Source organism: Aedes albopictus, chromosome 1 (genome assembly GCF_035046485.1).
Source record: "Aedes albopictus strain Foshan chromosome 1, AalbF5, whole genome shotgun sequence".
NCBI classification, from domain to species: Eukaryota; Metazoa; Arthropoda; class Insecta; order Diptera; family Culicidae; genus Aedes; species Aedes albopictus.
This window is the reverse complement of record NC_085136.1, coordinates 180,660,903-180,671,603: the sequence shown is the minus strand read 5'-3', so window position 1 is coordinate 180,671,603 and position 10,701 is coordinate 180,660,903. Positions and strand designations below refer to the sequence as shown.

At 41.4% G+C, this 10,701-nt stretch overlaps 1 protein-coding gene across 1 annotated transcript; it reads right to left on the bottom strand.

Moving 5' to 3' along the window:
* Nucleotides 1-1,656: 1,656 nt before the first annotated feature.
* LOC109432259 (small ribosomal subunit protein uS9-like) lies at nt 1,657-6,010 on the bottom strand. The gene is given in 2 exon segments (XM_029858040.2): nt 1,657-5,947; nt 5,949-6,010. Coding segments are annotated over 2 exon segments (390 nt in total). The 3' UTR covers nt 1,657-5,619.
* Between the last annotated feature and the right edge of the window lie 4,691 nt (nt 6,011-10,701).

Sequence of the window (10,701 nt, the reverse complement as noted above, 5' to 3'; positions counted from 1 at the left end):
GCACCAGCAGGAAGAACGAGATCGCGAAGCGATGGAAGAGCTGTACCGCGCTAAGGACACACGAAAGTTCTACGAGAAGCTGAACCGCTCGCGCAGAGGCTTTGTGCCACAAGCCGACATGCGCCGAGATAATCACGGGAATATTCTCACGAGCGAGCGTGAGGTGGTCGAGAGGTGGCGGCAGCATTACGATGAGCACCTCAATGGCGACGTTGCAAGTACCGAAGGTGGCGTGGTAACAGATCTAGGAGTATGTGCACAGGACGAAAGACTTCCGGCCCCTGACCTTGAAGAGATTGAGGAGGAGGTTGGCCGGTTGAAAAACAACAAGGCCGCTGGAGCAGATCAACTACCAAGCGAGCTTCTAAAATACGGTGGAGAAGCACTGGTGAGAGCACTACACTGAGTCATTACCAAGATTTGGGAGGAGGAAGTATTACCGGAGGAATGGATGGAGGGTATCGTGTGTCCCATCTACAAAAAGGGCGACAAGTTGGATTGCGGGAACTACCGCGCGATCACACTACTGAGCGCTGCCTACAAGATACTCTCTCAAATTTTATGCCGCCGTCTATCACCGATTGCAAGAGAGTTCGTGGGGCAATATCAGGCCGGATTTATGGGTGAACGCGCTACAACGGGCCAGATGTTCGCCATCCGCCAGGTGTTGCAGAAATGCCGCGAATACAACGTGCCCACACATCACTTGTTCATCGATTTCAAATCGGCGTATGATACAATCGATCGAGAACAGCTATGGCAGATTATGCACGAATACGGATTCCCGGATAAACTGATACGGTTGATCAAGGCGACGATGGATCGAGTGATGTGCGTAGTTCGAGTATCAGGGACACTCTCGAGTCCCTTCGAATCTCGCAGAGGGTTACGGCAAGGTGATGGTCTTTCGTGCTTGCTGTTCAACATTGCTTTGGAGGGTGTAATAAGAAGAGCGGGGATAAACACGAGTGGAACGATTTTCACGAAGTCCGTTCAGCTGCTGGGTTTCGCCGATGATATTGATATTATTGCTCGTAAATTTGAGACGATGGCGGAAACGTATCCGACTAAAGAGTGAAGCCAGGCGAATCGGATTAGTCATTAATGTGTCGAAGACAAAGTACATGATGGCAAAGGGCTCCAGGGAGGAATCACCGCGCCCGCCATCCCGAATTCATATCGACGGTGATGAAATCGAGGCGGTTGAAAAATTCGTGTACTTGGGCTCACTGGTGACCGCCGACAACAACACCAGCAGAGAAATTCAGAGGCGCATTGTGGCAGGAAATCGTGCTTACTTTGGACTCCGCAGAACTCTACGATCGAATAAAGTTCGCCGTAACACGAAGTCTATGGGCACGAAACATGGACCCTACGTGCAGAGGACCAACGCGCCCTTGGAGTTTTCGAACGGAAGGTGTTGCGTACCATCTACAACGGAGTGCAGATGGAAGACGGGACTTGGAGAAGGCGAATGAACCACGAGCTGCATCAGCTGCTAAGAGAACCAACCATCGTCCATACCGCGAAAATCGGGAGGCTACGGTGGGCGGGTCACGTCATCAGGATGTCGGATAGCAACCCAACTAAAATGGTTCTCGAGAGTCATCCGACCGGTACAAGAAGACGTGGAGCGCAGCGAGCTAGCTGGGTCGACCAAGTGGAGGACGATCTGCGGACCCTACGCAGAGTGCGGAACTGGAGACAAACAGCCATGGACCGAGTTGAATGGAGGCGGCTACTATGTACAGCAGAGGCCACCCCGGCCTTAGCCTGACCGGTAAGGTAAGTAAGCCGGCAGGGTACACGAGTATCCACGTGGCTACCCGGTGGTGGCTGCTTGGTGTGCTTCAAACGGAATGGAACTCAACGCGATCAAGTGTAAGCTAATTAGTTTCAGCAAGTCGCAAACGCTGTTGACTTTTGATTACAGAGAAAATGGGATAGCGCTGGAACGAGTGAACTCCATCAAGGATCTTGGAGTAATTATGGACAGCAAGTTAAGCTTTAACAACCACGTGACCTCGACAACCGCTAAGGCTTTTGCTGTGCTTGGGTTCATCCGACGGAATGCGTCTGAGTTCCGTGATGCGTACGCCTTAAAAAGTGTTTACTGTTCACTCGTCCGAAGTATTCTCGAGTATGCGGTTCAAATCTGGGCTCCGTATAGGGAAACTCAAATCGGACGTATTTTTTTTCCTTCTAAACCGTAGGGGGATAATCTGCTCAACAGACACCCTAACAGAAGGTTAGGGTAGTGTAGGTCTGACAGGCCGTCTTCTACAACAAAAGTAAAATCCAGGACTACTCTCTCCTCGTACCCACTAAACCATTCCTATGGTCGCCAAACCCTACGCCTCTCCGGATCCACCAAAAAGGTATTGCTTCAGAGAGGGGCTAGTGCACATCGCACCCACAAGGTTAGCTGCGTAGCCTGCAGCAACGAACATCGATTACTCGCTTTGGAGAGTCCATCACGTCCAATCGGACGTATAGAAAGGGTCCAACGCTGCTTCGTTCGCTATGCTCTACGGAGGCTGCCGTGGTCTGACCCACTGGAGCTGCCACCGTACAACGACCGATGTCAACTTATAAGACTGGAGCCATTGCGCAAGCGCCGCTTGTATCTATACAAAGAATGTTTGCGTACGATGTGCTTAGCAACAGGATTGACTGCCCAGAGCTTCTTCAGCAAGCGCGTTTCTTTGTACCTGCACGCCGAACACGCCAGCGAACTTCATTCATGATTGCTCGGCATCATACAGTTTACGGCCAAAACAATCCGTTAGAGCGATGTTTCAATGCACTTAATGATGTTGATTGTTATATAGTAGAACTCGTTTTAAGTACATTACTAGGAATAGTATATAATTAAGCATTAAATCAGTCTGTACTGCCCAGCTGAAGATGGTGAAATAAATAAAAAAAATAAAAAAGAAACTGAAATGATCATATTTCCGTCAATTTTTCACCGATTTCAATTTTTTTGACTCATTTAACTCAGAAACTCCTTATATGTCTAGAAAATATGTGGTTGCGCCGATCTGATGACTGTAGTTTTCGGAAAATCCAGATTTTCGGGACCATGTCTGTTGCGGTAATGAAAACCCTCGCACTCAGATTTGACAGCTGTGTTTATTCCGCTTCAAAGAATTTAGTGCTTCTTGGTTTACGAATAGGGTTAGCTTATTACAACAATTCGGTGCATATAGTGCGTTGCAACGGCAGATTAATTTTTAGACAACGTTGGGGATTTTAAGGAGATATTGAGGATGTTAAAGGAAAGCTAGGAATCATGACGGTCTTCATGGGAAATGATACTTCTGGTAAATCTAAGCATAAAGTTGGACATTTTAGGAGAAGTTGGGGATTTTTAGGGAACGTTGGGGGTTTTTAGAGATCGTTGGGGATGTTTTGGAAAAGTTTAGGATTTTTAGGGAACGATGGGTATTTTAGGAAATATTTGGAGGTCAAAGGCAAGCTAGAAGTTGGGGCTTTTTGGGGAACGTTGAGGATTTTTAGGAGATATTGAGGATGTTAAAGGAAACTTACACACCAGCACAAAAAAAACAGCAAATTAAATTGCTGAATTTCAGCTTAACGTTGCTGATCAACTGTCAAAATTGCTGAATGGTTCAGCAAGTTGAAAATTAATTGCTGATACAGTAAGGTCCCGATTTTGTCAGCATCATTTTGCGACAAACTTTTTGCTCTCGTTATCTTGCGGTCAAACTTTTATCAATTAATTCATGTTTATCGTCAAACTACAGCTTACATGCAGAACATATAGGGGTAAAAAGTTTGAAAAACTGTTCAGGTTGTTAAGAAGAGCAAAGAGTGTGTTAAGGTGCCATTAGACTGTTTGCTATGATGCCAAATATTTGCTTCGTTCAATTTTGCCAAATATTTGATCAAATCGAATCAAATATTTTTGACACAGAAACCAGTGATCAAATATTTGAAACAAACATATTTGATCAAAAACTTTGACAAGTGCTGTGTTGGGTGAAAGTGAGCTTAAACATGCCCTCCAACATAAATGTAAAACTTCATTCATTTGCAAAATACAGTTATTGAAGCATTTTTGGTCTAATTGGTGATATTAAATACCGTCGTGCGGGGCTACTTTTGAAACACGGGGCTACTTTGGACACTTTTGAATATGGATTTTTTGAATTTGAAATATGGTTCAAATCTGTTTGATGTCTTTGGGACTATTATGACGCAATATTTTCCCCTTCATTTGGTTGAAATTGTTATTCAAACAAACCCTTTATTGCTTGTCAGGAGGCGAAAAAACATCGAATGAATCATAAAAATATACATAACGTATCAGAACATTTGCTCTGTAAGCATTGTTTCTACAGTTCATAAATTTCAGAGGGTTGCTCAATCAGTGTCGCGAAGCATCAGCGTACAAGTCACAAAAAAGCTGATAAGCACCAAGCTTGTGTCACCCTGTCTCTGCGGTTTCTGATTCGCTCTCTCTACAGTCGATAACACCAGAAAAGACAGAATCCCATTATAGTCACCCGGTCACCCTTGTTTTGCTACAATCATCCTGACTTGGATACGGCTCATGTGAGTGTCATGACTCTCTCCGTGGCCTCAAGCAGATGCACGCGCAACAGCATGTAAAACTATGCATGTGTATTATCACAAGCACGGTACTACGTCATAAATCCTATTCGTTTTGCATAGCTCAATATAAACGCACACATTGAGCGCACCACGCAGTTCGCCCTGGCTACGGCAAACGCTCTCACTTCGCCCGTTATTCATCGTTGCTCAGAGAGATTGATTTTCTCGCAACCCGCCTGAAGCATACTCAGCAACTGCTATCGCTGCAAAGCTGCGAAGGGTGGAACCCACAACATGTTTGTCATTCCAGGCGTGACACGCTAGCTGGTTCGTATCACCTTGGGAACGGTGACTCCAGAAAGCGGTTCAAGTGATTGTCTCGTGATGGTCGCGATTATTCGCAAGACTGTGCTCAATTCGTGCAAAAAGTATCGACGTAGCATATACAATCGAATATTTGTATCGATACACATTATAAATGACCGTTTAACCTAAATAAAGGATTGATGGCCCCCAGACAGCCTTTAATTCTATATTAAAATATCGCGCTGCTCATAATACCAAAGGTAGCACAGAACCACCTAAAAACGCATATATTTATTGAAATTGTGTATGATATAGTAAACAACAGTACTGGTACAAAGTAGTATTTTCAATAAACCCGGAATTTTAACTGCAGCTTTGTTTTAATTATAAATGTCCAAAGTAGCCCCCCTTTGGTTCTATATGAGATGTCTCCGATTGGTGTATGGGCAACTTTTTTGTTTATTGATGGATTTAGTTCAAATTTTGCATGCATCCTACATACATACTCACAATTATTATGTGTAAAAATTGTGGAAATACATTCACTGCTCTGGGAGTTATAATGTCATAAAGTTGAAAACCCTATAAAAAGTGTATAAAGAAGCCCCGCACGACGGTACTACATCTTTCTTTAATTTCAAATTGCGTCAGACAATGGAACTATTGAACTGAGAAATACAAAATAACTACGACCAGCAGAGCAAAACAAAATCCGTAACCAAATGCAAGAATTTAACTAAATGATTCCTCGTAACGAGTGTGGGCACCTGGACTTCCAAACTTCTTCGGATTGCAAAGGCGGGGATCGGCAACTAGCAGGGTACGGCCGAACTGAATCAGGATATCCTTCAGTTCCTTGCAAGAGGCTTCATCCACATACTTCTGGTAGAAAGAAAACAGCTCCTTGGGAATGAATTGGCGGATGGCGTAGACTTGGGTGACATGACCACCACCGTAAACGCGGATCAGGATGTCGACACCGACTAACTTTTCCTTGCCAAGCAACAGCAGGAGCGAGCAGCCGTTCACCCGCAGCAAACCTTTGCAACGCTTGGGGTGGTGGTTTTTTTTTGCGTTCGAAAACCTAAACTGCGTAAACATGTTCCTTGCGTGCCTCTACCATGTCCGTTTATGTACACACAATCTTCTTTTGTTGACAGTTTTTGATCAGTTTTCGAACGTGGCTTACGACTCATTAAACTTGATGAATTTACGAAACAAACTCATAGAATGATGTTTGGAACAGTTTAGATTACATTTGCCATTGTTTGGTGCCTGATACCCTCGAAATTTGACTAAGTTTTGATCAGTGTTGGAACCTGATGTGCGACATTTTAAATATAGTAGTTATTTTCTTGAACAGCCGTGTGCAGCATAGTTGTCCCATGTTAATAGGGATTCCCATATAACATGGGACAACTATGTTATGAATTTCCTTCTGGATTTTTTTTTGATTTCCTGCTGAGAATACTCCAGTTATTTTTTTCTGGGATACCTCCTGGAGATCCATCTGAATGTCTCCAAAGAATACTTTCGAGAATTTCTCTTGAATTTGTTTTTTTGTTTTGTTTTTTTTATTGGAATTCAGTCTTAAATTCATTCAAATGTTTTTTTCAGGGATTTCAGAAATTTCTTCTGATTTTCGTTAGAATGTTCCTGCAGAAATTTCTCCTCGAGACCCTTTTAAAATTTATCCAGTAGTTTTTTTCTGAGTTTTTGTAAATTCCTTTTGGGATGATACCGAATATTTCTACTGGGATTCCTTCAAAAGGTCTTTCTGACGTTCCTCCAAAAATGTTAGATTTCGCCTAGACTTTCTCTTGGTATTCCTTCTGAAGTTTTATACTGGACAAGGGGTTGGTCATTCAGCACACTTCGTATGTGCCATTATTTTTGAGCGTGTGCCAAAACTGTGCCGGATGATTTTCAATGTGTGCCAAAGTGTGCCGGACGTGCCGAAGGTGTGCCGCACGTGCCCAGTGGGGTTTTTTCTTTGAATGTTTTTGCGCTAATGAAGAACGCTGCCAATTTTATCTGATTAATGTTTACAAACAAAATCCCACCCAGCACACTTGATCAAAATTGAAACAAGCGGATTTGTTCAATTGTGAGTATTTTGACAGGTTGATTCTATAGAGCAATGTACACGGCAACGCAATATACATCGCCCTTCGCATGCTTCATCAGTGTTCAGCAACATTGTTTCCCATGACGAGGTTCCTAAGTTTCCTTAGACATCCTCAATATCTACTAAAAATCCCCAACGTTCCCTAAAAATCCCCAACTTCTCCTAAAATGTCCAGCCTAATGCTTAGATTTCAAAAAGGCATCATTTCCCATGAAGACCCTCATGATTGCTAGCATGCCTTTGACCTCCCAATATCTCCTAAAATCCACAACGTTCCCTAGAAATCCCAAATCTTTCCAAAAAAGCCTCAACGTTCTCTAAAAATCCCCAACGTTCTTTAAAAATCCCCAACTTCTCCTAAAATGTGGGAAATCTAAGCATTAAGTTGCTTAGATTTCCCAGAAGCATCATATCCCATGAAACCCCTATGATTCCTAAGTTCCCTTAAGGCGAAACTGGAAGCATTTCCTCACTTTTTGGATTTTGATTTTTTTTTATTAAAAAACGAAGCAATATTTTCAAAATCGGTTTTCGTGCACATGTAGAGTATGGATCAAGGTATCTTCTGAATTTTTTTTGTAGTGAAAATATTTTTCGTTTTTGCTGAAACCATATTTGAACAAATTTTCACAAAAAAATGGTTTCTGCAAAAATGGAAAACATTTTCCACCTCAAAAAAATCAGAAGATACCTTGATCCATACTCAGCATAGCATAGCATAGCATGAATACTTGCACAAATCTGGGATGGAGTTGCAAAGTTGAATATTTCCATTGACATTGCTGATGTCGCTACTATCTACAATGTCATAGATTCACTCAGCTCCACACACCTGCCCAAGTCCTTGCAAGCATTTATAAATCCCTTCATCAACTTAGAAAGAGCCCAGAACTGAAGCATTTTCCAATAGATGAAAGGATGTTGAAAATAGCGAATTTTCAATTTATATGCAGTTATAAAGTAAATATACTGAAATAGAAATATTTATAAATAAATAATATTGGAAAGATCTCACCAATGAATTAACTACATCGGCTGTTTTCCTACTCTCCGCATCGACCAATGTGGCGCTAGCTTCTATGCGCGAAAAATCGCTAAAAGTAAATCGCAAAAATATTGTATGGCGAATACCATCTAAAGGCAAATTCTTCAAAGTGGAATATATTATTCGAAAAAATATGAAAAATGGTAGTCCATTCGGCACACATGGGCACAACAATAAAATCCAACTTTACTCTATAGAATCAAGTGAGTGACTGGTAGAATGAAGTGGGAATAATTTTTCGTGATACGCCACAGCTAGTAAAAGTCACTAATTTTCTGCTTGAAAAATAACTATTAACATACCAGTTGTCGGAATCAGCATTTGGTACCATCAGGAGAGTGAAGTTTACCAGGAATCACCTCAGGTTGTCGAGTTTTTGTCCAGTTTTTGATAGTCTTCAAGAGGTTGAGATGGCTGACAAAGACCAAGCTACGAAGATGCTTCGTAGTAACTCCAAACCGAATTCGTCGATCAAAGAGATGAGTGTAGCCGAGTTGGCTGATGTCATGAAGTCGCAAATTCAAAGACTAGGTGATACACTCTCCCAGCGAATGGATAGTATGAAAGCTGATCTAGCAGCAGACATCGAGAGTCTGAGAGACGAAAACAAAAAAGCTTTGAAGGAGTTCGCATCGACCATAGACGAAATCAAGTCCGACACCACTCAAGCACTCGATACTGGAAAAAGACAAAACGATCTGATCGTGAGTGGAGTTCCTTTCGTTCGCGGAGAGAATCTGACTGCCTACTTCCACGAATGGTGTCGCTCTCTAGGTTACTCGGAGAATAGTTATCCTCTTGTTGATATTCGTCGTTTGGCCAATAACATCAGCAACGGATCCGCACCGATAATACTAATCCAATTCGCCATCACCGTGCATCGAAACGATTTTTTCTCTGCGTATTTGCGAAACCGGACTCTCTCTACTCAGCAAATTGGCTTTAACGTTAACAAGCGCATCTACGTTAATGAGAACTTGGGTGCAACGGCCAGAGCTATCCGAGCAAAAGCATTGAAACTAAAGAAAGAGGGGAAGCTACGAGGAGTGTACACCAGGAACGGAGCTGTTTACATCAAGCGGTTGGACGATGAACGTGATATGGCTGTCGGATCTGCTTCTGAACTGGATAATTACTGAACGTAAACCAACCTTTCCTTTTTAGTTACTCTATTTCTCCTTGTTGTATCCCCATCCCAAGATTTTTCCATGTATCCGTCCTAAAAGTCAATGGATTGTTATAAAATTCGATAACCCTTTCCTCAATATGCTCTACCGTTTCCTTCCAAACCCATCCCATAGTATCCCATGTTGCCTCTCCTAAAAGTCATGCTTCTAACGTCGATCGATGTATGCTGGGGTTCACGGTTGCTGGTGCTGTGCTGCTGTTTGCTGAATGCTGTTGTTTGCTGTATGCTGCTGAATTGGTGATATTTGCGATCGCTTTTTGGTGATATTTTGGTTTAATGATTGCTACTGTTTTTTGTTTATATTGAAATTCTTAAAAAAACCCGATTTAATCCACCTATGGTGCACAGAACCCTTCTTACACTTATTAAAATTATTGTTGTATTATTTGTATTTAACATATTTGTTTTGTGGAATTGATCAAAAGTTCTAGAAAATATTGTGGATTTGGCATCTAGTGGATTGGTTTCCAAAATAGCATCATGGACCATGGACTAAACTACCAGAAATGCCAGACACTTCCTAGAGTCTCGTATGGAATGTTTAAAAAATAGCTTACATATTCTGGAATTTTGTATCTTTTATTAACTGCTAAAAGATCTTGAATCGAATAACAAATGGGTAAGAAAATCAGCGAGATACACTTTGTCTAAATCAGTCAATTAAATTAGCTTCGAAGTACTTGGTATTCATGGTTATGGTGTAAAAACGACAAAAATGATATATCTACTAAGTTAATCAGTTTTGGCATTAGCTAGTTATTTTGGCTGTCTGGTTCTTCAAAGCTTTCATTTAACATATTGTTAGTTTTCATAAAATTCCTGTGTATTTGTAATTTGTTATTTATAATTTTGTTGAAAACAATAACCTGCTAGTATACACTTTGTATGAGGTCAGCATCATTTATTGAAAAATAATTTCCCATAGACTGGTCAAAAACAAATGCACGATAACAAGTGAATATAATAAAAAAAAGAAATTATTGAAAAACTCTTCGTAAGATATCTCAGTAATCAAATGTCGAATCGAAATAAAATGTCAGGGCCTTATACAAGCATATTGTAGCTTTCATTTGGTGCTTAGAGAACCCAAATCGGTTGACAGGCGGCTGAGATATTTATTATGGTACCCTTACCCTTGGTCAAACATCTCTCAAAAAGTTAACCTGTATTACTCCCAAGTACTCTTTGAAAGATATCTCGGTAACCAAATGTCCAATCCTAATGAAATTGTATAGGGTTCTACTAGAATGTTGTAGCTTTTATTTAGTGCCAGGATAACCGAAATCGGTTGACAGACGGCTAAGATATTCATTATGATACTTTTGGTCAAAAATCTCAAAAGGTTTAGTTGTATAAATCTGAAGTACTCTTCGAAAGATATCTCTGTAATCAAATGTCCAATCGAAATAAAATTTCTGGGCGATCTACTAGGATGCTGTAGCTTTCATTTGG